Here is a 27,987-nt window from a genome sequence, read left to right on the forward strand (position 1 = left end):
CTTTGTCGTCCTCTGCAAAACAACAACGTGAAATGACCAAATTTAAGGTTTTATGGAGAACGTGAACGCATGATGATTAATTTTCCTTTCTCTTTCTGAACTTTAAAGGCGCCCCTACGGCGTTAGCTCCTCGATAGTTCGGCTACATTGCACAAACTGAGAGAGTATAAATCATCGCGAATTTATTCAGAAGACGCGAAGGTAGTTTTTTAAGTTTTGTCTTCGTCGTCTTCTGCTTGAGGTCCCTATTGTTATGAACTCCCTTGACACACGCTTTTCCAGGAATGTTTTTGAAGCCGTTCAAAAAAAAACTCGCAGCACGTGTTTTATCGGGTCTAAAACCACTTGGCGGCGCCTCGTGGTTTTAAATCCCGATAAAACACTGCTGCTCGTGTTTTAAACATTACATAATGACTAAGTGATAATAGCCGATAAGAGGTCATCGAACGGTACTGAAAATACCAAAAGTTATCTAAATGGGTAAGATTCATCTGTCTAATCAGTTTAAGCAAAGTTCCTGTTTACGAAACTGCGCGTTAGTTAATGTCTAATGGGCGGGAACGGGAAGTCGCCACGCGAAGGGAACTTGCAATCGTAGAGTCTATTACCAGCTGCAGTTGAATTTCTAAAATCATGGAAAGCCACGCTAGCAAGCTTTTGTACCTATATTGATGAGAACTCATTTTTATTTTCACTCTGGTGACTAAATGAGTTGGTCAAAAAATGAATACTTCATGAAATATGCCATTTTTTGGTCAAATCTACTGCATTTCTCGTATAGGCAGAATGTAGTTTGATGAAACAATGCAACGCGGATGAAGCGTCCTTTACAAAGCAAAGTTAAATATGAAACGCTTAATGCGGATTGGAATTTAAAATATGAGATGATACAAGGAAAAAGGGTACATTTTATTTCATTAGTAATATCAAGAGAATGCAGAATATTAAGTAATAAGATCATTGAAAGAATTTGCAACTATAATCGTCTTTAATTTTAATCGTGAACTTTGGTTGTTATGAAGTGTTCAAAACAACTGATTATGGTCTATTTATTTACCAACCTCCCTTTCATGTGTCAGCTACGGCACCAAACCTCAGACCAACTCTCAGTCAGACCAACTTCCGGGTGAGTTGTCATCTCCAAATAAAAAATGCTGCCTATCAGTTCCACTTGTAGTAAAACGATGTTGACTAATACAGTTCTAAATTGTGCATGTATTTTTGCAAATGCAAGCGAGTGGACTCGTGCAGTTTTCTCGATTCATTGTATAACAACACTTGTGTTTCGCGACAACTGCCTTTAGCTTTCTCTCTAGTGTTCGTCTCATTCTTTACAATCCTCAACGACGTCACCGCCTGTTGTCAAGAGGTAACTGTAATTTTAGCGTTTGTGATTTAAGTCGTATCGATTTGACCATTATTTTACTTGATCCCGTTTATTATGCTTAATTACCAATAAGCAGATGTCACTTATATGTACAATGAAGGTTTTTGCGTTTTAAATTTGTCGGCCACTTTCTGGAGTCGGCGGTGAAACTGGGCTAAAATGATAAATAACACATGATCCAAAGAAGCGGAAGTCATGAGGAGAAACCAAAAGTCCATCCGAGTACTGAGCAAGAAACCGGCCAGCTCTCTCTACGTCACTTCCACTGTCGGAAGCACAACAGCTAACAGTATAGCTGGTGTGGTTTAAGTTTAAAACTTAAAGAAAAAGAGAAAGAGAAATAAACAAACGAAAAACAAAAAAATACCCCAATAAAAAACGGTATAAAGATCAACATTACGTTTATACGTAAATAGAAACGCTCTCACATACCATGCATTCTAGCACGCAAGACTGAAGTACACGGAACAGATCAGACAGTAACTGATCAAGTTCCTTTCAGTTGAGGGATTTAACCAAGAGCTAAGAAGAGTTAGATAGTGGAGTAGCCAAGCACCGCACTCGGTAGGTACATTGATGTGTTCTCATTCATACACTATAAATGTTAAATATGTGTTTAAGTCATGGAAAGCCGGGTTATCTCTATTTTGAGTATTGATGGCAGATTTCAGGGCATAACATCAGTTATGCGCACCGTAACAGTTACTGACATTAGTATTTATTCTAGGTTAGCTAGTATCACTAGTGTTAACATGCTTAATGTTTGAAAGAAAGTGCAAACAGCCGCCTAAGGCTGCTATTTAGGTTACAATTGAGAATTAATGAAAAAGATTACGCCGGAGACTTGTATTTTTAAAATTGCACGTGTATTTAGATGGGAGTAGAGTTAAGCTAAGGCTGATGAGCACACAGGAATCAGTATTCTCTTGTCGGCTTCAAACATCTGACATGATCGGTTTCGTAATTTTTCAATTTTCGATAATTAATAAATTCCAGCCCTTAAAATTCGGGAAAAATTCTGATTGCTGCGCACTGTAAAATCTTGATGGTATTTTAATTCAGTGCATTCCGTGAAACCTGACAGGCTTGTTAATTCGACTGTAATCCACCATTATACATAGATTGAGTTTTTTAGCTGGACGTGTCTACGGTGATCAGTTCGCGTATTCATTAGCTTGCAAATAGTCTGGGACATCTAACAATACTCTTGTGGGTTGTTTCGTAGTTTGTGTTCGAGCAAAGGAATCCATTTCCAGTTTTACCGCAGCTAACGCGGGTAAGCGGCAGGCAGTTTTGCAGAATGCCGAACGTCGCATTTTACACCACCTGTAACAAGTTTAGGGTTAAACAAGGAACGATATAATTGTTTAGGTCTATTAGCATTCTTCTATGCGGCTAAGGGTTCAGCACTGGTCATACGCATGGTAAGCTTTTAGCTGTTGCCCTGGCAGACATTTGATATTATAGGACTTACAAGTATGGATTCGGCGTTCGGCGTTTGGCATTCGCCGTTCTGCAAACTGACCACTGCCGCGCCATATAGTACTATTGCAGCTGTTTGTTGATTGTCTTGTCTTTCATTTTATATTACAGTTATATTTTTACACTTGCAGGCCATTCCAGATGTCCTTACAGTTTCTCTTTCAAAGGTAGGGCTTGTTAAGTAGTTCTTCATGAACCCCAACCACGTTATGAGAGGACGCAGGCGGCCTCTGCTGTGCGTACCGCATAGGAATGACGATTGCAAGTAGAATTTACTGGCATTCCTAACATACCTTAATCGAGGACGCACCGGGATTCTTCCGTTTTGAAGCCATCGTCTGTTTCAATGCATTACGAAAGAATATGATCTAAACTAAATATTCACAGAAAGGTTTTAGGAGCAAATGATACGTTTCTTGAAATAAAATGCAGTGGTTTTTGCTTTGCGAAACTAAAGTTTGTAGCCTGCGAAATTGGCCGCACTCCGGGACAGGTCCAAGCAAGTAAGGATCAACTCAACTTATCTCTCAAGTGACGATGGTCATGTCGCAAAACTCTACAATTACAATCCCTTTGTAGTCCCCCCCCCCCCCCTCCCTACTCGCGTTTTGACGGAATACAACGGCAATTTTAGTTCTCGCTAAACCGATGATACCAAAAGATTAAGGCGACAAGACAGATAACATTGAAAATCTGTCATAATAACTACAAAAATGTGATTGCAAAGATAAAAATAACGTTGTTCCTGAAGGGTGGACCTCTGTAGCTTGGAAGAACTAAAATGACGGAATACTGATTGAAGATTATTAGAAAAGTGAATGTTTGCGAGAGCAATGCTAAAAATTGTAGTCTTAAATGAACACAAGAACTGACTATTATTCAGCTGTCAAAAGAAGAAACTATGAAAGCTTAAAAAACAACAAGGCAAAATAAATAAATCCTACTTTATAATCACACATTGTTCTTAAGCCACGCATAATTCATGAATCACAGATGTTCATAACAATCACGTGATAAAAGTATTGGCGGGAAAACTACATCAACTGCTCGAATCGGTTTTCATCGACTTAAATCTATTCTTAATAATATAAGAAATATAAAATCACACAAACGGTCCCAAAGTTCGCAATAAGTGACGTCCCAGTTTTCTGTTGTTGCGACTGTGGTTTGTAACTGTAGTCTGATTGCCTATGCGCTGCATTCTGGTAGCTTACGTGTTGCATTGTGGTAAAGAGGTCGTCAGAGTTATTCAATTTGAGATTATTCTTAGGTTTCTGCTATAAATCCTGCGTCTGTTGTTGCTCATTCGAGCTACGCCTTTTCCTGGATCTGACAATAAAAAAGAAAGTACTAAGTAAGCAAACAAATAAAACAAATAAATAAATAAATAAATAAACACATCAACATTATCACGACTGACTTAGTTAATTATCGTTCATTGTACTTGGTGGTTTAAATCATGGATAGCTGGGCTATCTCTATTTTGAGTATTGATGGCGGAATTTTAGGCATAACATCAGTTACACGCACCGTAACATTCAGTTACTGACATTAGTATTTATGCTAGGCTAGCTAGTATCACTAGTGTTAACATGGTTAATGTTTGAAAGAAGAGCAAACAGCCGCCTAAAGCTGCTATTTAGGTTACAATTGAGAATTATAAATGCAAAAGATATGCTGGAGGCTTGCATTTTTTAAATTGCACATGTACTTAGATGGGAGTAGAGTTAAGGCTGATGAGCACACAGGAAGCTGTATTCTCTTGTCGGCTACAAACATCTGACTTGATCGCTTTCGTTTCAAATGAATAATTTTTCCAATTTTCAATAATTAATAAATTGCAGCCCTTCAGTTCTTCAGTACATGCAAGATCTAAAAATTCGGGAAAAATTCTGATAGCTTCGCACTTCAAAATCTTGATGGTATTTTAATTCAGTGCATTCCGTGAAACCTGATAGGCGAGTTAATTCGACTGTAATCCACCATTACATAGATTGATTTTTTGAGCTGGACGTGTCTACGGTCACTCAGTTTGCGTATTCGTTAGCTTGCAAATAGTCTGACTGTTTCGTACCACGGGTTAGCGTGCTCTTCGGTTTGAAGATACACCAGGAAAATAATGTCCACAGGATCTACCAGTTGTTTTAAACTAGTTTAATGCGCAATTTCCACTTTACACAAGCTAGCTAGTCAACTGAAAGTAAATGATACATGTGAGCCGACCAACTATCATTCTTCAAAACTCAGTTCTACTCGAAAACGAAACTTCAACAGCAAACTTTCTCTATTGTTGATATACTTACAATTCTGTAAGGAGTAATCCCGCTTAATTGTAAAAGTCACGAACACACTGTTTTAAATAAAACAAGATGCCTTTACTGGCATGTACGCGTGATGCTGTGTCTGATTCATTTATTCCAATTGTATGCTTCGCAAATTGATAAAACTATCCTTGCTAATGGAATAGTTTGAGTCACGAAGATTGCGTTATGCTGTTTTCCTTGTATTACGCTACTAAGGTTCTACCGGAAATTTCGGAAGTTCCATAACGATAACGTAAGCGTATCAATGACCTCTTCTCAAGTCCCATCGTGTCCTAGAACTGTCAAACAAAGCACGATTCCTTCGCCAGGAACTCTCTAATTTCCATCGTTTAAAAGGTCGAGTGTTTCTTAGAAGTTATTCTCTCGATTTACCGCTTCAAAATGGTTAATTTTCCGTTTGAAAACGGCACACTTGAGTCCACAACATGTTAACAATATGGCGCCACAAATTTAATGCGAGATTAATGAATAAATCAAATGATGATTTGACGTCACAGAAGTAGGGTTGAGTGGGTCACCTCCCTCGCGAAATACGCGACAAGAATGGATTTTGATTGACCTGCTTTTGCTGAAGAAAATCAGAACAATACATCCCGAGTAGGAGAGAGGAGTGTTTAATGAATAAATTAATGTACCGATTTGTGGCTACGACGAAGAAAAAAAAAAAGAAATCGACCCGTTTTAAGACACAGTATGCCCCTTAGGGCATCCCGCGTAATAACAGGATTCTTTCTCTCTCTCTCTTCGTTTGAGTTTCTGATCACGCTAGTCCACAAGCCAGCTGTAATATGATTGGCTAAATATGATAAAAATGGCGGGAATCTCGCGTGACAGGCGTTATCTTATCTCTAAGAAAAAAAATAATAAAAAAGTCCTGATAACTAAGGATTTGGAAAAACATTTCAGAATAAAAAGTAGCGATATTAAAACATGTCGTTTCGGCGACGACATGTCACCATTATCAAATGTAAATTATAATAAGGTGGGTAACATTATATAAAGAAAAGGAAGGTGTGAAATTACATTAGAATAAAACAAGATGGAGTAAAACAAAAGAATGTGTAAAATTAAATGAACAGTTTTGCTGGTATGGAGTCTTTTTGAGTGTTAAGAGTCGGTCTCTTTTTCCTCATTAGAAGCATCTCGTAAATAAGGCACTCGAATTTTCCGCGGCATTTCTTTAGGATGGCAAACTGCTCGTGAAGATTGTTCGGTCTTTGATCGTGTTGGTCCTAAAGATGTTTGCCGATGACGGAATACTTGTGCTCCTCAATGCGGAGGTCGAGGTGACGGCTTGTGTAGCCTATATAATTTGCATCACACGAATTGCATTTAAACTCATACACAACGCCTTGTTGATTTACCAATGAGGGCTTTGTTTCCGTGACTTTCAGGTCTTCTGAGATTTTCCTACTTGTAAACACTGGTTGTAGAACACGATCGATTTTCTTTCCAAGATCGCTTAGTTATCTGCGCACGGAGTCGGCGGATTTCTGATCTTTAAAAGGCGAGATGATTCGTACGGGGCTGTCGACTGTCTAAAAAAGTCTAAAAGTCTAAAATTATATACAGCTGTCAACGAAGTGCAGAACACTGACATACCCTTGTGGTTTGTTTCGTACTTTGTGTTCTAGTAAAGGAATCCATTTTCAGTTTTGCCGCAGCTAACACGGGTAAGCGGCAGGCAGAATGCCAAACGCCTAACGTCGCATTTTACACCACCTGTAACAAGTTTAGGGTTAAACAAGTAACGATATTGTATAGGTCTACTCAGAGCATTCTTCTATACGGCTCAGGGTTCAACACTGATTATAGGGATGGTTAGCTTTTAGTCGTTGCCCAAGCAGACATTTGACATTATAGGACTTACAAGTACGGATTCGGCGTTTGGCGTTCGGCGTTCGGCGTCCGGCGTTCGGCGTTCGGCGTTCGGCGTTCGGCGTTCGGCGTTCGGCGTTCGGCGTTCGGCGTTCGGCGATCGGCATTCGCCGTTCGGCATTCGCCGTTCGGCATTCGCCGTTCTGCAAACTGACCACTGCCGCGCAGTACTATTGCAGCTGTTTGTTGCCCGCGCACGTTCATTGTCATGTCTTTCATTTTATATTACAGTTATATTTTTACACTTGCAGGCCATTCCAGATGTTCTTACAGCCTCTCTTTCAAAGGTACGGCTTGTTAAGTAGTTCTTCATAAACCCCAGCTACGTTATGAGAGGATGCAGGCGGCCAGTGTACGTACCGCATAGCAATGAGGATTGCTAGTACAATTTACTGGCGTTCCTAACATACCTTAATCGAGGACGCACCGGGATTCTTCCGTTTTGAGCCCATCGTCTGTTTCAATGTATGACGAAAGAATATGAACTAAACTAAGAATTCACAGAAAGTTTTAGGAGCAAATGATACCTTTCTCTGAAATAAAATGCATTGTTTTTTGCTTTGCGAATCTAAACTTTGTAGCTTGGGAAATTCGCAACACTCCCGGGTCAGGTCCAAGCAAGTAAGGATCAACTCAACTTATCTCTGAAGTGACGATGGTCATGTCGCAAAACTCTACTCTAGTTCACGAGTAAAAAAACTAGTAAGATCACTCTGACGATACTGACTTGTCACTGACACACATGGCTCCTCATTCCAGCTATTAGAACCAAAAATAATTACTGTTTTCTTTGAATATAAGAAACCTACTAGGTGCTCGCACGATGTCTCAGATGGTAAAAGTCCACGTAACCTACGACAAAACCAAGCGTATCATTTCCCATCAGAAGGGAAGCGAAGTCCAGGCTTTACACCATGTTTTCCTAAAAGTCTTTTCCGATGTGCTATCAGACCAAGTTGCCCCGGCGAATGTCACCTTCCAGCGATATGATGACAGTTTTTCAGATTACGTGGAACTTAACAACGACGAGAAGTTCGATGATGATATCAAACTCTTAGCCTTGGTATCGAACCAGGACAAACAGGTATGGAAAAACTTTATTTCGAAAAAGGATAGACCCAAACTGGACAAACAATTATCCAAACATGACTTAAAGGTGACAAGCACTGTTGCCACCCGGATTCATCAGTCTTCCGCATGTGTTTTATCAGTTTCGTCTGGCCATTCTCTCCGAGTCAAATAGGCAAATGTTGTTGAACTGATTAATGTGTAACAACAAAGCAGAAGACTGTACGAACAAATAGCACTTTCCTTAAAATTATCCGTACTGAGAAAAACAACCTTAACATTGTTTGTAAAAACTAAAAAAAAAGGCTGATAGCCGGTCGTATGGACCTAAGAATTATCCTAAACGATGTATTTAAAACCTGGTTGAAATCTGTCAAGCAGGGAAAACTGTTGAAAACCTGGTTGAAAACTATTTAAGTTTTAAATTGCCACGCCTTCACATCACTGATCTAAGAATTTGGTGTATCAATAATTAGCAACTAGCGTCATGCGGAAGTTAACGTTTATGTTACTACCTCGCCGCAAACGATCACCGACCAGAAATGATGTCCAAATTGAACCGTAAATGATCCAGGACAGAGGAATTTTGGAGACAGTGGAGTCGAATGTAATGAACAATAAATTGTCGTGGACAGTGGAATGTCGTGGACAATGATATGTTATATTATCTCTTGGTCTATATGGGAATACATCCTCAGTGTTCCTGAAACGGATAGTTGGGTAATTACGTGGGATGCCCTGAGGGGGCATACCGTGTCTAAAAACGGGACGATTTCTTTTTCTTCGTCGTAGCCACAAATCGGTACATTAATTTATTCATTAAACTCTCCCCTCTCCTACTCGGGATGTATTGTTCTGATTGTCTTCAACAAAAGCAGACCAATCAAAATCCATTCTTGTCGCGTATAAAGCGAGAGAAGGGACCCACTCACCCCTACTTGTGTGACGTCAAAGCATCATTTGATTTATTCATTAATCTTGGATTAAATTGGTGGCGCCATATTGTTAACATGTTGTGGATTCAAGTGTGCCGTTTTAAAACGGAAAATAAACAATTTTGAAACGGTAAATCGAAAGAATAACTTCTAAGAAGCACTCGACCTTTAAAACGGTGGAAATTGGAGAATTCCTGGCGAAGGAATCGTGCTTTGTTTGACAGTCTTAGACCACGATACGAGACTGAAAAGAGGTCATTGAGAAGCTTACGTTATCGTAATGGCATTTCAGAAATTTTCGGTGAAAGTCTGAGTCGCGTAACACAAGGGAAACAACGTAACGCGATCGTCGTGACTCAAACTATTCCATTAGCAAGAATAGTTTTATAAATCTGCGAAGCATACAGTTGGAATAAATGCATCTCGCGTAAATGCCAGTATAGGCATCTTGTTAAGGACGAAGATTCCACGCGCAAAATCGGATAGATGTTATGAGTGCAATATGTGCCGGAACATTATAAGCGCGTATCTTTCTGATGATCAAATATAATCTACCGTGCGCTTTCATGGCAACTACAAAAGTCAATATAAGATACAAATCTCTCTCGTATTTCCTTTGACCTTCATTTTCGGGAACGGTTTGTTATCACCTTCAATTACATATACAGTACTTAAACGATTAACGCCCTATGGAGCACGAAAAACAGTTTTCAAATTTTTGTTTTTCATTTTCTCCGGGAGGCTAGCTCACAGAGCTTATATGACCTTGATTTCTAGGCTAGGCTGGATGACTGACACAGCAACATCTACAGCTATAGATTTTTTTTAGTTTTTTAATAGACTATGGCATATGTCTCCCAAAATTTATTTGACTCGTTGGGTTCTTTTATGTCGTTTATTTTCTTGTCACATACGTTCCTATCAATATCACCAATATGCACGCCATTCGCTATTTTGTTCACAGGATCGTTTGTGGGTCATTTGCGGTTCAATTTGGGGATCATTTGTGCCTCTAACTGAAATTCATTTGCGGCGTGGTAACTCTTCCAAATTATACTGAATACTAACTGTTTCTTGAGTTTGATAATCGTCTATCTTTGGTAACTTGTCTTGTTTTCTGGTTATGATTATATAACTTTTGTTAGGCAGGGAATTGTACTCCAAGTGCAGCTGATTCAGGTAATAACCCTGTGCATTACGGACCACATTGGATAATCAGTCCGCCATGGATTCTATGCCACGGAATGGAAGAGGTTAATTCTCCCTTGTTGCCTATTGGGCCCGGTAAAGCAATCTTCACAAGGCCGCACCCTCTGAAGCAGTACACCAACTACAGACTGTGGAGCCCTGTTAGCAGACAGAATGATAGCTTGATTCGGCGAGATGCCTCGAGCAATATTGTGACTTGTAATGGGAGCTTTAATGGAGGGAAAGAGAGTAAGTAGCATCAATACTTTGTTTAGAACAAGGTAAAAGAGACATACCGTACTTTTTACTCCAAGTTTGTTTACCACTCCAACCTCCGTAATTTATTTATTGGTCCCACTTTCTATGCGCTCTTGTTTTTCTTAAAGTAATCGTTTATATATGCAAAATTGTACAGTTTTCTACTTGTGTACCGCTACCAGAAACAGGGCATCCTTCGGGGGCAGGATTTTATTCATTTTCCGTTTAGTGTTGATTTGAAACATTGAAGTAAGCTTAATTAAGATCAACAAAATTGTATTATTTCGCTCGTTGTTTTTGATTAGGTAGGACAGCAAATATGTTAATTTAGCTGTGGATATGCGAGGAAGAAACAAATGATAAGATAAAAGTGTACGGAATCCGTATGGCATAGTTAAAGAGGGTATATGATTTAATTATAACATCGAAACTAAGATTCAAAGAAAAATGGCTCTCATAGAGGCGATTTATAAACCCTGCTTTCTCCACCCTGGAAATACATGACGGAATCTGTTTCTATTCTTATTCTTAGCTGTATTGGAGACCAGTGGCATATCCAAGAATCTTGTGAGTCTTATCTTCAAGGATACAGCGGCAAATAAGCAATACGTCGTGACCGCAGGAAACAAAGCGAGTGATGATATAATAGCTCTTGTAAGCTTTTTACTTATATACATTTTTCATTAAATAACTGTTTTGAATTATTATGAATTACTAGTTTGCTACAATTACGCACAATGGTAGCCAATAATCTATTTAAGTCAATGAATAATCAGAGTGTACTGTACTTCAATTTACTCGACTCAGCCTTTTTTTCCCGTTGACTAACCTCCTCTCACCATTCAATTTCTCTTTTTTTTTACTTTACTTTATCTCATTTTCCTTCCCAAATCGTACTTTTTACTTCTATTATGATCTTCCTTTAATTTCTTATTGCCCTACTTGACTTTTCCCACTGAGCTGCAAGTTCATTTACAGTTTTCCCCTTATCCTTCTGGCTGTGAGTGTTCAAAATAATCTAACAGATAAATTGAATTATCATTCAACACATTTAATGTAACACTGCCCGAATACGGTTACAGTGCACGGAATATTCGACGTCCGTTAAAGGAACAGATAACCTGCGTTAATCCATCAAATATTTTCGCTCGCGCGCGATTGGTCTAAACGCCTCACGTGACCGAATATACCTCAGCTAAAACTGGGGAATTTCCGATGATATTCCCCAAGTGATATTCCCCAATTTCAGAAACTTCAAGGCGCGTCTTGTTTACAATTAAAATTAATGTCATAATGGGGGAACGGTTTGCTTTTGTGACAGAAGGAGAGATAAACCTGCTGGTTAATAAAGCAGTACCAGAAAACAACATACGCTCTAAACGTTTTTTACGATAAACTGTTCTTAAACGAAATGTTCAAATACTCAAGCTCGTTGCTACATGTTGCGAAAAATATTTGAAGGATAATAACCACAATAGCCTCCATTTGGTTTTAAGCATATGCTCAGATGTTTGTCCTTGGACATTACCTGTTCCTCGAAGCTCACAGTTTTCCTCGAGCTTCGCTCTCGGAAATCTCGGAACAGATAATGTCCGCGGACAAGTATCTGAGCATATTTTCGCGCAAAATGGAGGCTATTGTTTATACATACGTAATTTTGTGGGTAGGGGAGAAAAATGGCAAAATAAAGTTCGTCCACAGCTTTCCTGCAATAAAACTGTGCTAATGTTCGTGAAGAATAATAAAACAATTATCCTGCTCAAACTTGCAGAATATCCCCTGATTTTAGCTACCAAGCCCTACGGCCTGGTCGGCTTAGTATCAGGCGATATTCCACGCGATCTTTTATTTATTTTTATTTTTTATTTATAAACTTCGCCAGAGGAGAAAAAAAACAAAATGAAAAACCTCTGACAGGAGAGAACTCACAGAACGATATGTTCCAATAACGAGGCTCCTTGTATAAATAAAATCACATCATAATAATTAATTAACAATTAACAATTAATAATAACTAATTAACTAATTAACAACACATTTTAACTAATAATACAGGTAACGGTCTGCTTTGATGACATTTTATGCAGACACTTTTGAACGTTTGAGGTACTGCGGGATCGTACACATTTAAAGTCAAATCTAGGTAGTATGCCCTCAAATTAGTTTTAAATACATCTATAGATTTTGTATTGTCCCTCAAGAAGTCTGGAAGTGTGTTAAATGCTCTTGAGGCTCTTGAGTAAAAACTGTTCTGGAACGTGACAGTCTTAGCTTTAGGTATATCTAGTAATATACTCTTAGTTGGAGCAGAACGCCTGGTAACTCTAATAGGTTGAAATATCTTAAAATTGGTGTCAGAACTATTAACAATAGATTTATAAGTGTAGACTAGATCCAAGTATTCATGCCAATAGCAGAGAGGGATAAGGCCTGTGAGTGTTAGTCTGTTTTTATACGAGATACCAGTCCTGTAGGGTAGTGAGAGTATATATTTAGTTGCACGTCGTTGTATTCTCTCGATAATTTCGATCAGTTTGACTGACTGCGGGGCCCATACTTGTGAACTGTACGAGAGGTTGCTCATCACTAAGGCTGTATACAGTGCTTTGCGAGCAGATTGATTTTTGACCTCAAGTGTCGACCTACGAATAAAACCCAGCATCCTATTAGCGTTAGAGGCAGCCGCTAGTACTTGACTGTTCCATTTCAAGTCCTTACATACTAATATCCCGAGATCCTTTTGAGCATCAGTACGTTTGACTGGTGTATTTTGAAGTAAGTAAGGTGTTTCCACTAGATTGACATTTCTCGTTGTAGACATTACTGTACATTTAGACTGGTTGAGATCCATCCTCCAATCATGACACCATAAAGTGATTCGATCGAGGTCTTCCTGGAGTAGTCGTCCATCATCAGTGTTCGTGATGGGACGGTAGCACTTGGTGTCATCCGCGAATAGTGCTATGGAACTATTGACAGTGGCTATGGCCAGATCGTTGACATATATTAGAAACAATAATGGCCCTAGGATGGACCCTTGAGGCACTCCAGAGGGAACAGGGAGAATGTTTGATGTTTTACCGAGAACAGTTACTTTCTGAAATCTAAAATGTAAATAATCGGAGAACCAGCAGAGGAGACTGCCATTGATGCCAAATAGTCGTAGCTTTTTCAGGAGAAGCTGGTGGTCAACTCTGTCAAAAGCTTTCGCAAAGTCTAAATAGATGGTATCAACTTGCACTCGTTTATCAAGCAGCTCACCAATTTCATTCAAGACTTGAAGAAGCTGCGATGTGGTTGATTTTCCCTTAAGGAAACCATACTGTAGATTGTGAAGCTGGCTAGAAATGTGCTTAATAAGATGATTGTATACACAACGTTCCAAGACCTTTGAAACAAGAGGTAATAAAGAGATGGGTCTGTAGTTGGATACTTCACCAGGAGAGCCATTTTTGTGGATCGGGATAACATTTGCCACTTTCCATGCAGCTGGAAGTTTACCAAGCTGTAAGCATTTGTTGAAGATTGTACACAATGAATTAGAAATGCACGGTGCACAGTTTTTCAAAAGTTTCGCCGGGATCTTATCGGGACCAGTTGCTTTGTTTACATCTAAAACACTAAGGGCGTTGAGAACCTCGGCAGGAGACAAAGAGAGCTGAGAAATTTGTAGCGGGCTATGTGGTTCGAGTAAGTTGGATGCTTGAAGGTCCTCATACTCACTGGTTGAGCAGGGTGGATTGAAAACTGAGTAGAAATAGCTGTTAAATAAGTTTGCAACATCGACTGGTTTGTCCGCTCTGTACGATTCATTGGAACGAGTCCACGTCACTTCGTTAGGGACACTGGATTGTTTAGTTGTAGACTTGAATGAAGACCAGAACTTTTTGGAGTTTGATTTCAATAGATCAGGCAAACCTTGAAACCACTCTTTGCGCTTTTCAGTTAACAATTTTTTAGTTCGTTGTCTTAAAGCTCGAAATTTTTCATGGAAGTTCAGTCGCCCTGACCTTTTGGCCTTACGTCGAGCAGTTTCTTTCTTTTTCAAGAGATGTTTAACTTCACTGTCTAGCCAAGGAGGAGTGTTTTTACGTTTAAAGGACTTTACTGGAATATTGTCCGCTACTGCACCTAGAAAAAGGTCCAGCCATTGCTGCCAATCTGAGTCGATATCAGTGGATGTCGCAGACGGTGAGAGATCAGTTAGCCGTAAGGTTTCTAAAAGGCCATTCCAGTCGGCAAGACGATAATTGTAAACTGTGCGTGTGTCACAGGCCAATGACTTTGCGCGAACATTGAGATCAAAAAACAATAGGTAGTGATCACTGAAGAGATTTAATTGTGTTGCCATAACACATTCTAGATTTTTGATAGCCTCAGGGGATCTTGTAAAAACAAGGTCAAGAATATTATTTTTCCTTGTCGGGTAAATGTTAATTTGCTGAAGATAAAAATCTGATGTAAGTTCTCTGAAGTCTGTAGATCCGGAGCTGATATCTTGAGACTCGATTACAAGATTAGAGTTCCAAGTCAGGTCGGGGAAATTAAAATCACCACAGATAAGAATTGATTCGTAGTTCGAGCTAAATTCAAGAAATGAAGTAAATAAATGAAGCCATTCGTTGGTATCGACGTTAGGTGGCCGATAACAAGCACAAATCAGAGTTTTCTTGGTGTTGATAAGTTCAATCTCTACAGCAGCAATTTCTAATTCATTCGACCATGCTCCAAGTGAAACTAAGTTGTAATTAATATTATTTCGTAGAGCAATGAGGACGCCACCACCACGCTTTCCAGAGGAGCGATCCTTCCTTATAATGTTATATCCAGTTGGAAAAATTTCATTATTAGAGATGTTGTCGTTGAGCCAAGTCTCGGTTACTGTTATTATATCCAAATTTTCGACGAAGGCAAGGTCTTGAAAGGACTGCAAATTACTAACAAACGATCCATCGGTTGATTTATTTACACTGCATAAGCTCTGGGCGTTAAATGATAAACAGCGAAGATTGTTGTTCGCTTGCTTTGCATGATGAGATACATATGAGTCGCTGTTGGTAGTTTGTCCTGGGTGAGGGTGAATGTCACCACAGAGAGCAAGTTCCAATAGTATTGGGTTGAAAGATGAACAACCATCAGTGCAGTAGCTTAATCGGCAGTTTAAGAATCGCTTGCGAATCCATGAAGTCTGTCTTGATCGAGGTTGAATATAAGTCCATTCGCCCTTGAGTAAGCTTGGGGAATTAAATTCATCGTTTGAAAGACCACTAATACTCTTCTGAGTGGTTAAGATGGCAAAACTCAGGAGCAAACTCAGGAGCATTTTGTTGTCAGCTATTTCCTGTTTTCAGTGTTATCGTCGAGACAGTACACTCCGATCAAACGGCCGCTATCTTGCGGCCGCCATGCTGCCCCAATTTCTTGAACTTCATCTTGATCGCAGGATAACTCTTAATTTGTTGGAGTTAACATAGCCACTCTTAAAACAACTGGGTGCTAATGGGAAAGAAGGCATCATAAAGTTTGCTGATGCCAGTATCTTTTCTTTAATTAAAAGTTTGCATATTATGATCATCCGGGTGAGTGTAGTCCTGAGAAGACTGTTTGGGTTTATCGTTGATAAATTATTTTGGCCACTCGAAACGACGGCACTCGAATCTCTTTACAGATTGATGTAAAGTATAGTCGCAGCAGTGACATGGGTCACTTCGTTGTTTGTAACGTTAGGTTGTGTGCTTTTGTAAGTGTTGCGTCTAACAAAGTCCTTGTCATGACGGTTGTTCTTCTTGAAAATATTGTCCGTCAGTTGATTTCGACTGCCAAGCTGTTGACATCAGCTGAGTCTAAATCAATCGCGCCCGTCATGTCAAAGTCTGTCGAGCTGTCATAGTCATTCTTGTGGAAAAAGTTGGGTTGTAAGATGATAAATTGATTTCGTTGACCAATCAGGTCAAAAGCCGGAGACATTTATACCATCTGACGTTCCATAATTTGTGCTTGTCTCTTAAGATGACTTCCGCTCAGGTTTTCGAGAAGCCAGTCAATGTCACCTCAAAAAGTCCTTCTCAGGACTACACTCACTTTGATGATCATAACTTATCTACTTATTACATGACTCCTGGGTTCAAACCATTTACAGTTTTTTTCTATTACCTTTTCTCTGCATTTGTATTTTAGGAGGTTCCAGTTGGTACTAAGCACTATGGAGACAAAGGCACTTTTGAGCCTTTGTACTTTTGGAGTTACACCATGTTCAGAAACAAGTATTTCAACACTTGGTACCTGGGTTGCGACAACACTGGGAAAACTACATTAGTAACGAACTCGTCCCTTGAGTACCCGAACCCTCAAGCGCTGTTTATTGCCAACAAAGTCGTTTTGCGCGCTGATGTAGAAGAGCAATGACTTCTGTTGCGTTTTCAGTTACTGTTTTTGCGGAGCTTGCTTCAGGACAAGCACTCCTCCAATGCATGTGTTTATTAAGATTTAGCATCCTTCGCCTTTGCTAGTGCATTTCATGAAGATTATTAAGGTTTAAAACTTTATGTCCTTAAACGATTTTTTTTATACTTTTAAATTGTCTATTGAGCCAAAACCTTGTTAGCAAACAAGAGTGAAATAAGATAACGATGGTGTTGACTGAGTCCACAACAAACTAGTCAAGTGTCTTATGTTACCGCGGCCGTTAGTCCGTGAGCAATGTGAAACATGGAATTTAAGCAGTGTTATCTAAGGCAAAGAGCTGACTGTTATCAACACTCATCCAACCGTCTGATCTGTTGTCCTGTCTTTGATTTCACCTCTCCCCGGCATATGATCCCTGTTTCCCTCGGACTCTTCTCTGCGATGGCCCTCCGACTGCTGCCATTTTGAAAATTCCATTGACAGTTCCAGTTCTACGCTAGGTTTGAAGTCGCACTTACAATTCATACAACTCCTACATGTGTCTACCAACTGAGCAAGTGGGAACTGGTCATTTCACTCGTTCTACGCATGCGTATAGAAAGTGAAGATACGGAAGTAAAATACGCGAATTATATATTTAGTACATACATTACAACGACGGGTGAAACAATTAATCAATCTAACTGAAGGTCTCATGACGCAACTTTAGCAGGTCTAATCGTTTATTTATTCTTTCATCTGCAACTTAAATTTATGAATTTCATATATTCACATTTTGGATGTATACACAATAAAACCGATCATAGTTTTTCAAAATATCAGGTCACGAAAATGGTTTCTCAAACTCTTTAACGTGTTCAAATTGTCTTGACAAGAAAAGTAGCCGTTTCTGTCAACCTGTACATGCAACAAATGATTTAATAACTTCTTTTTCTTCTCCGCAAACTTATGAATTTAAAAAATTCAAATATTTCACTTCTGTCTCTTCACTTCTACTTCCTTCGAATTCCCAAAATGACTAGTTCCCAGTTGGCTTGATAGCTATGTTGGTATAGCACTGCACGGGTAGCACAGAGGCATTAAACGAGTTCAAATCCTTCTAAATTTGTTTAAACGTTCTTTTCTGCACACATGATATCTCATTTACAGTTATTACTATTGTTCAAATTTAAACAAACGTTGATCAGTTTTCGGTTTCCTGTTTATTGTTCATGAGTTAATAACAAAAAGCTATTCAAACCAAATGTGAATCGTGTACGATTGTGTGACATATCTGATGTGATACTGATCAAGGAAGGCATGTTTAAAATCACCCTCGCTTTTGCCTTCGCTCGGCAGCCGCCGTCCGTTGACTGACTCTAAAATAGCTATCAGTTTTCAACGAAGAAAACATCCTAAAAGTATAAAGATAACAAAAGATCTAATAGCGAATTCAATGATATGACGAAATTGTCCTGCTTCTGTTTTTTACGCGTTTTGGTTTTTACCCTTGATTAGCCACTTAGCTCTGATGCTAAAGTAGCAACAATTGATCGAGCCTGAATCACGAATGGTTTGTGGTGATACAATCCGTACAGTCTAGGGAAGAGGTTTTTTTTTTTGTTTGTTTGCCTTTTTTTCGAGCGGCCGAAAAAGCAAACGTTATGGAACCCATAATGTCATTTATGTCGCGACATGGTGCCCGCGTGATAACCCGTTGAGGTCATCAGTGCAATATAGGTACCAAGATTGCGTTAAGTCTAGCCAATGACGTGTTAGGGCGGTTCTGGGGAGGTTTATAGTCAAGATTCCTTGTTAAAAGCGTCCTTCCTTCCCTTGCCATCAGTGTGTTCATATCAAGGACAAGTTTTTTTTTTTTCCCGCCTCCTCCCCTTTTGCCAGCCAACGGGTTATTACTGTTTCTTTGTCTAGTAGTCAATATATATTAGTGGCGTTGTTTTTCGCCCCACGTTTGTTAATTAAGTTTAACCGTTTACATTTATTGCGGTGTTGTCAGTTTTAGCCTTAATAAACCTGCCACATCCGTGGCCAGATTTATCCAACACAGTTGTGTGGTTTCAGTGCTCTCGGTTGCGTGGGACTTACCAAAGTAATTTATCACAGAGCACACATTTAGCGATCTTTGGCTGGTCTAACAGGCAGATGTCGCGACATAAAAATGTCTGCCATTTAAAAGACATATACACAATATTTATTAATTTTTGTTTTTTTCATTATTATTATTATAAACCTGTGTATATATTATGTATTTTTCCTTTTTGTGAGTGGCACGTGGTCTATTTAACAAGATTCCGGGTGGATAACGCGGGTACGCTTGAATCATGTAAAGAATTCGAGCGGCATAGAACGCTTGACTTTGTTTGTTACACACGGAAGTTTCATTAATTGCCACTGTAAAAGTCTCGGAAAGCGAAAGCTAATAAGGAAACTGAAATAGCTTATTACTTACGCAATAAACTGCCAACACCCATGTTTCGTTGTTCCTGTTTGTCGGAGCCTTTGAACTTGTTTACAGCCACATTTACTGAATTTTAGCAACTAAGTACATTTGAATCTGTTGAATCACCACGAGTTTGGACTGCAAACGTATGCTGGAGCAATTCGTGCCGTCGAGCCATATCAGTTTATTTCTCGACTGAATTATCGAGGAGTTGTCATCGAGGTTCAAGTGTATGGGTTACAGCAAGACTCCAACGTATGTACATGATAATACGACAGATTTGCTAGCTTAGGTCGTTACTTAAAGGCTAGGACATCATCCATAATACTACGGATAAATCTAAGGACGCATATTTTTGTAGGATTCAGTGAAAAAAACAGTGAAAAGTGAAAGGGATTTTTTTAAAATGATCTCCATAGCGGATAAAATCCTATCCATACTAATTAGCATAAAGACACGTTTTCAAATATATCCCGATTTATGGAGGGGATAAAATCCAGCCGGATATTATCTTTGATGCTAAGAGAGGTTTTTAATTTTGCTGATAAATTTCAGTTTAGTTAAAGCGCTCTAACTGACAAATCAAAGTTTAAAACTCAGACTAACTTTCAATAGTTAATTTACTGTCGATAATGAAACTTATTACGTTTTGATCCCACTTGCTTTTAATTTAAAGTTTGCCTCCTATAAAAAGGTTTTGACTCCTCACTCGGTCCAAATAAGTTAAAACGATTTTGGGGGGTTAGTAACTTAAGTTCTAAGTTGATCATGCAAGTATGCTGAATATTTAGGAAGAATCCACTTGTAGGGCTTGTTTCATTTTCTTCACCCCTTCCGGCTTATGACTCAATGATTCTCTTGCTAACTCAAAGGAAAACGAGTGGCGGTTTTTTTTTTTTTTTTTGTACATGATAGTGACTGAGACAAACATTGTTTGCGTTAATAATAAAAAGCCGTACAAACCGAATTGAGTCGTGTAGGATTGTGTGACATATCCCATGTGATAGATGAAAAAAAAAAACTTCCTCTGTGTGTAGGTCTTGGTTCCGGTGTCCCATGTATTAAAAGAAATGTATAATAAAGGTAAGTGACAAAAGGGTATTTCGTCCATAAGTGACGGCATGCTTGATGAGATAAAACCTTTCTTGGAAAAACCGGACGCTGTTTCGCGGCAGGGGTCAAGTAACATCTGTGACGTCAACGATTGTATATACATGTAGAAAACGAAAATAAATCAGCAAGTATGATAGTGGCCTTTGTCTTTCAACGGTCAAGTTTTTATGTTCCTTTTCGTTTTTGCGCTGCTTGAATCCCTACGAATTTGGACTGAAGACATTTGCATATTTGCTGGAACAAGTCATACCCACGAGGTGTTGACTAAATTTATTTCCCGGTCGAGTTTTCATCGAGCCGTTCAGTCATCGGGTTAGCCGGAGCAAACCTTCGACATTAAATACAATATTCAAGTATGTATGTAGCTTACTGTTGCTTAGTGAAACTCGGTGAGGGTATCTAGCTAAGACGGCCGCTCGTTGAATAATTTTGTTCGACCTCAGAGATTTTAATGAGTACCGCCGGCTATGATAAGAAATTTGAAAACGTTTGTCACTGATGCAGAAGGAACTGCCGATTTTTAATTTCTCCTCGATTCCATTGATCATCAGTTGCGTGCTTCTCAGATAAGGTCAGATAACTGAATATTGAGGAGCGATTACGTCATGATTTAGCAAACACTAACAACAACTTTATTTTCACATTTCTTTGATTTTCAAAGTTTTCAAATTGTTAGCGATAGGTTGAAAAACATAATCTGTAGGTGAACAAAGGGCTTTCCCGAAATTTTCTCGAAAGCTGCTTCCTTTGGACATTGTATAACAGTGTTAGGACTGTGCAGTTTCTCAGAAAGTTTCGTTGTTTTTTTATGGGACTATGGATTATAATATATACAATCAATTTAGCACTGATTTCTTCTTAACATAATACAACATAATCCGGGTTAATCTATGTCACACAATGCAGTAACTCTGTGATGTGACATTCATATCGCATACACTGGCGCCCGATCTCTTCCCGGATATTAACAGTTAGAAATGATGTCCGCGCCTTCAAGTAGCTTGATGGCGCCACTTGGTCACTCCCGGTTTGTGCTGTCAGAAGAACTTATTGCCCCCCGGTGATTCGATATTTGACTAAAGCCTGGGTTATAAAACAGTAAATCACCAGCATACCCTGGCCCTGTTTTCAGAGTTGCCTTAATGTGTCGTCATGTTCAGAAGGCTCATAAACATTTTTTACTACTCTACAATGCATCAATATACATACTGTCATACTTAAATGACACAAAGGAAAAAAGGTTTAAACAAACTTGTGACATAACCCGGCTGACAAGGCGCATCGGCTTCCGCCGCCATGATACCCTGTACGAGTATTCTCCAGAAGAAAATAAGCTGATTATAGTCGAATTGTAATTGTTCATCTCAATCAGTATATTTTTGATTGCATAATCAGTTCACAGGAACCACGGGACATATTTCTTGGCGTTTCATGATGTCCATCCTCTGTTGGATGCAGTATACCGAGCATTTCTTGTTGCTGATCGCCTGTTGTTTTTTGGTGCTTCCTTCCATCACATGCCAGCTATGTCTTGAAGACCCTAGAAATAGTAAGTGTGACTGTAATAAATTACATTGATAACTTTAGGTAATTTGCACTGGTTCTTAACCTTTTTGTTGCTTATTCGTCTTTGGATCTGATCGTATCAGAAACCATTCAAATGGTGGCTATCTAGTAGCTATCTATAGTAGCTAGACTGAGTATTTTAATTTTTGTTAAATTCAGGCAGTATGCGTAATATTTTTAACGGTTATTTAAACGTTGTTCGTTTCTTTTATCGCTCATTTTCACTTTAAAATGTTACTTAAAATCGTTATCAGTGGTAAGGTGTTGTTCAGAGAGTTACGTTTAAAGAAATTTCCCTTGCTTTCAACTAATGTACTCTGAGAGTGAAAAGAAAAGGTCTATTACTGAACTAGGAATTGATCTTGAAAATGGAGTACTGACTATCATCTGACTGTACAATGCATTTTGCATTTATCTTGACTGACTGCAATGGAACCGATTGAATTAAGAAGTTTAACCACTGAAGCTGTCTTTTTATTCGAATGTTTATAACCCGACATTGTTTTTCTGAGAAAGATTAGCGAAACACTTTTTTTTTTTTTAATTTCAGTTTTAATATTGACAGGTGACCCTCGTGGAGTTATCAGGTCAAATTTCAATTTTTTTGGTCCTTAAAAGCTGCATTACTTTGCTAGGCTGTGTAGGGAGCCTTTTGTTTACCTTCACATTTGTTGCGTTATATTTCACTATTATTTGTTTCACTAATGGATATGACCACGTCACATTTCTAACCTGTTTATAACCTTGATAGCAAAAAGTTCACTAGAAATTGCCAATGTTAACGGGTTTAGTTTCAAAATTGTATGCATGCAATGTGAGGAATTCGGTTTAAGTTCAATAATAACATATCACTGCTGTGTCTCAACAAAGCCGACTTCCTTCAGGAATCTAAAGGAAATCTGCTTTGTTAGTCTGGATAACGCAGGTTAATTTGTCTTTCCCAGGTGCTCCTTTGGTTGAAATCTCCACATCTCCATTAGTGCATCTGTGGACGTTTGGCACATCTCTTAATTTGACTTGCACTGCACGTTTAAATGAAAAATATCAATGGTCAATGATGGAACAGGCCAAACCACAAAGTGTCATATGGTTTAATTCGTCAAAACAACCGGTTCTTAAGTGTGTGTCAAGGCCACAGCCGGCTGACGTTATAAATTGTACAATTGGTCTTAGCGCCGTTAAGGAGGGCCAACTCAGTGACAGTTACACTTGTCAAGCAAGCAATGGTTTTGGCTGCACCACGAAGACGATTGATGTTCCTATTGGTAAGCAGGACGTTGTGATATTCACATAGATATACAGCTGTTTCGACGAAGGTTGTCCAAAAAAAGCGTAAAAGCGCACGCGACAATGCCGAAAAGTAGTCTGACAAATACTCAATAATTTCAATTAAAGCTCAGAATCCATCTTGATTGCCCCACCATCTCAAGTCTTCGCTGTGTGGTCGAGGCATCGGATTCTGAGCATTTATTGAAATTTATTGGGTATTTCCCAGACTCACCTTTCGATATTGTCGCGTACATTTTTACGCCTTTTTTTGGTCAACCTTTGTTAAAACAGCAGTATAAATATTTAAAAAGTTCATTATGGTGTCATCGTAGGAATAAATTAAAGAATGCCTTCTTACGACAAATTGTTGTCGTCAAAATCTTGCGTTGGCAATTGCAAGTTGGCGCGAAAGTGCGATCCGCTTCTCATCGACTGGAGACTTTTCGCAGAACAAAGGTTCCTGTTTCGCATGATTACTGAAACTTTTCAAAAATTCAACACCTTTGACTTATTTCCAGTCAACCTTAAATGACATTGATTAAAAAGGAACTTCCCCCTCATCCATTAGGAGGTGGGACCGGGAGTAGAATGTGATTTGTATAGGTAATCACATGATTCCCAGTGCAATTTGGAATAAATAAGCACGAGTAAAATTTTAAAAGGCTAACAAAATTGCACGAGCCCGCAGGGCGAGTGCAGTTTGTGGTCTTTTAAACTTTTACAAGTGCTTATTTATTCCAAATTGCACGAGAGAAATCATGTGATTACTTGTTAATAATATACATACAAAAATTTCAAATGAGCTTTTGTTTATTTCTTGTTCGTCAGCTAATGCTCCACCTACATGTCTTTGAATGGTTTCAAAAATGACAAGCTTGGTTGACATACATGTTCATACGTACGGAAAACATGCTAAAAAAACCATCACTCTAAAAGAGCAAGTTTTAAAATCACAAAGCATAATTTTAAGTCAATGTTAAAAGAAGTCTGAAATCAATCACCGTCCTCGGCATGCTTTCGAACTGACTGGATTTCAGGAGCCGGGGCTTTGCAGACAGTCCAGACTGGCGTGTTTTAGTCTGGTTCTCAAAGAATTCAAAGTTTGTTTTCGTCCAAGCCGACCTGGAAATCTTCAACATGATGCTCTACGCCAAAATATTGAGTTAGGAACTACCAAACCGTTTGTACCAGGACTTGTGCTTCAAAGCGTTTTGCTTTTACAAAGCTCATTTAATTCAGTGTTTGTCAGACTTCCAAGACTTGTTCGGCCGCTTGACTTTAAGCTAACCTTGTTGTCGCAGTAGTCGAGCTTTACCTTCAAGAACTTGCTTCGAACCTTTTTACTCTCGGTTTCTAATTCTATTTGTGGAGTATTTGTAACCTTACCTTCTCAGGTAACGTTCAATTGCAGTGCCTCCTGTTACGGTGCGAAGACTGCCATGCTCGTATAGTCTTTCCCGTCTTCTTTACGCACTGTTGCGTGGAAATCCTCGAGAATTTTGTTGACTGCCTCCGGTTCATAGTTTTCAATATTTTGGTCGTAGCCCTTTTGTGCTGTCCAAGACCTCCAAACTTTTAGCCTGTTGTTTGTGCTTTGTTGAGTTTCTTTGCATTTTCCTTAAAACTTCGAATTAAAATGCTGCTACTCTCTTCAAACCTGTTCGTCATTTTGTTTCGAGACAGCCGATTTGCAAATTTGCGTACCTGTCAATCATCCTAATTTCACCTTTGTTGCACTAATTTCAACTTTCTGCACTACATTTAGGATAAATTGAGCCGCTCTCCTCCAATCAGATTGCAGAAATTTTTGTATGTATATTATTACTTCAAAAACGCCGTAATAATTTGCAAATTTTTAAGTTTTAAACACGGAAAACTTATAGTTCGCTTCGGGGTTTGTGGCCCTGAATAACATTCCACCTTGCCATTATGAAAGCATGTCACTTTAATACAAGCATTAAACAAGTTCAAGGCTAAGGAAGAATACGTTTTTAACAATCCTATTCAGCCTTGGGAGGAGCGGAAGCACCGAGGTGCCTGCGCTGCCCACACCGCACAACATTTTGCTATGACAATAAAGTACTCACATGACACGATTTTTCCATGGCAACCAGATTCTACAACCAGACAATATAATGTGCCCCGGGATGTTCAGAGTTTGATTTAACTACATGTTTTGTCTTGCTTATATTAGGAATTCAAAGACCAGAAATTGTTCCAGTGAATCAAAGTGCGAGTATTGGGTCCAACGTGACATTCATTTGCAGAGTTAGTGGTCATTCTAGGCCATGGCCAATAATAGCTTGGACAAAAGGAAATAATTCAGATATATTGCAAACCGATAACTTGAGGGTGCAGACCATAACAGATATACAAAAGGGTCAGAGCCAGCTTGTTATAACAGGGATAAGGAGCGAGGACCATGGCAGTTACCGCTGCATCGCGAGAAACAGTGCTGGAATGAGGACATCAAGGGCAGCTTTCTTGTATCCGAAGGTTATAGGTGAGACGTTATACTTGACGTGCATGTTAGTGCTCTGCCCTTTTCACCGCCGAATTCGAAGAAATTTCAATGTAAGTCGAATCTATATGCGAATTTTGTGCTCGGTCAGTTTTGCGAATGATAACTTGTGAGTAACCTCCAGAAGTGAAAACCGTTTGGTCCAAAGTAGGGTGAAGAAGCCCAATGGCAAAAGTAGTTCTCGTCAAGTAGGGAAGATAACCAGATAACGAGCAACTTCCATTTCAACTGACGACTTATCCGGTCCTTTACTTGCACATCAGCAATAGTGGTACAGCATGTAAACTGTTTCCTATAGCTTTCAGTCTATAACAGTCTTCTCCATCTTTCCTTTTGTCCTTGTCTAAGTGTTTTCTTTGAACAAGAATGTAGTAACTAAAAATGTTATTGTCTAAAAACAAAGACACAAACGGGACTATATTTATTTGTTTACTTTGTTAGAGTTAATGTAGGCTTTAGGTAACCCTTCAGTGAGGGAAGAAGGTCCTGTTTAGGGATATTCCTGTCGATACTTGTTTTTTGTATTGCCAAACTATTAAGCCCCGTCTACACGAGCAATTTTTATGTGGCAACTGTATGTGGCAATTTTTTTTTGCCCGTGTAGATGGCTCGACAAATATTTGTTGTTAATTTGCCTGAGTAATAATTTCGCACCGTGGAGATGTCCATGGAAAGGCAAAAAGCAAGATGGCACCATACTGGAGGCGCAAATGTTAGGGACTGTAGGGACTGGGTTCTACAGATGACGTTGAAAAAATTGTCACATTTTATGTGGCATCACGTCTACACGCCAGCTTTTCAGCAAATGCAGTTGTCACATAAAAATTGGTCATTTCTCATCATCTACAAGAGCAAATAAAAATTGCCACATAAAAATTGCTCGTGTAGACGGGGATTTAAAGTAAAGTAAAAATGATCTTTAAGCCTTTCTCCTTATCAAAGTATTTGCATCCATGATTTTTAAGTCATTTTATCACGTACAAAATGGACTGTATGTATTTATTTATGAGTTGTTAACCTTATCCATCAGACGTTCAGATGTTTTCACAAATGATCGGCTTTTTACTCCTGTAGCTTTAGTTCTATTTGGCAAAGAAATGGACTGAAGGTGTACATTGAAGATTCTTGTTTTGTCTTTTCGTGTTAGTGATCCAAAGGCCGGACTTCGTTGAAGTTCCACAAAACCAAAGTGCTGGTATTCAGTCCAACGTTACATTTACCTGTAAAGCGACTGGACTTCCTCGGCCATCGATAACTTGGACAAAGGATAACGATTCGGATTTCCTACAATCCAACCCCAGAGCAAGGGTCATTACAAATGTTGAAATAGGTCACAGTCAGCTTATAATTACAGGAGTGAACTTTGAAGACTATGGTATATATCAATGTTTAGCGAGAAATGAGGCTGCCGTGAAGAAATCAAGACTGGCATACTTATACCCAGGTATTTTTATACTGACTCAGCTAGTAACAAGAAATGCCAATAACTTTTTGGGATAGGATATTCATGATTCCGATTTTGAATGATGTTCATTTATAAGTCGTTAACCTTATTCTTGAGATGTTTGCACAAATTATATTAATTTTTTGCTCCTGTAGCCTTAGTTCTGTTTCGCAAAGAAATGGACTGAAGGTGTACATTGAAGGTTCTTGTTTTGTCTTTCCGTGTTAGTGATCCAAAGGCCGGACTTCGTTGAAGTTCCACTAAACCAAAGTGCTGGTATTCAGTCCAACGTTACATTCAGCTGTAAAGCAACTGGACTTCCTCGGCCATCGATAACTTGGACAAAGGATAACGATTCGGATTTCCTACAATCCAACCCCAGAGCAAGGGTCATTACAAATGTTGAAATAGGTCACAGTCAGCTTATAATTACAGGAGTGAACTTTGAAGACTATGGTATATATCAATGTTTAGCGAGAAATGAGGCTGCCGTGAAGAAATCAAGACTGGCATACTTATACCCAGGTATTTTTATACTGACTCAGCTAGTAACAAGAAATGCCAATAACTTTTTGGGATAGGATATTCATGATTCCGATTTTGAATGATGTTCATTTATAAGTCGTTAACCTTATTCTTGAGATGTTTGCACAAATTATATTAATTTTTTGCTCCTGTAGCCTTAGTTCTGTTTCGCAAAGAAATGGAC

The 27,987-nt window shown here is 39.0% G+C and overlaps 1 protein-coding gene and 1 long non-coding RNA gene across 7 annotated transcripts in view; both read left to right on the top strand.

Moving 5' to 3' along the window:
- The first annotated feature begins 516 nt into the window (after positions 1-516).
- LOC146486097 (uncharacterized) lies at positions 517-7,888 on the top strand. The gene is made up of 4 exons (XR_014859896.1): positions 517-1,369; positions 2,613-2,663; positions 3,001-3,036; positions 7,323-7,888. It is a non-coding gene; the product is annotated as an uncharacterized LOC146486097 (long non-coding RNA).
- Positions 7,889-10,343: 2,455 nt separating this feature from the next.
- LOC146486098 (fibroblast growth factor receptor 4-like) overlaps positions 10,344-27,987 on the top strand; it is a 30,499-nt gene continuing 12,855 nt past the window's right edge. For 4 of the 6 annotated variants that reach the window (XM_085098089.1, XM_085098088.1, XM_085098113.1 and 1 more), the window contains exons 1-6: positions 10,344-10,511; positions 21,874-22,027; positions 22,989-23,309; positions 25,508-25,816; positions 26,982-27,278; positions 27,507-27,803. In XM_085098089.1, coding sequence (XP_084954215.1) covers positions 10,485-10,511; positions 21,874-22,027; positions 22,989-23,309; positions 25,508-25,816; positions 26,982-27,278; positions 27,507-27,803 — 1,405 coding nt within the window. In that variant the 5' untranslated portion in view covers positions 10,344-10,484. Of the gene's footprint in view, positions 10,512-19,290; positions 19,621-20,404; positions 20,832-21,873; positions 22,028-22,988; positions 23,310-25,507; positions 25,817-26,981; positions 27,279-27,506; positions 27,804-27,987 lie in introns of those variants that run through there. The other 2 variants (XM_085098098.1, XM_085098106.1) reach the window with 2 other exon arrangements.

The sequence above is a fragment of the Pavona decussata genome, unplaced genomic scaffold (genome assembly GCF_977016875.1).
Source record: "Pavona decussata unplaced genomic scaffold, jaPavDecu1.1 SCAFFOLD_21, whole genome shotgun sequence".
Taxonomy (NCBI): Eukaryota; Metazoa; Cnidaria; class Anthozoa; order Scleractinia; family Agariciidae; genus Pavona; species Pavona decussata.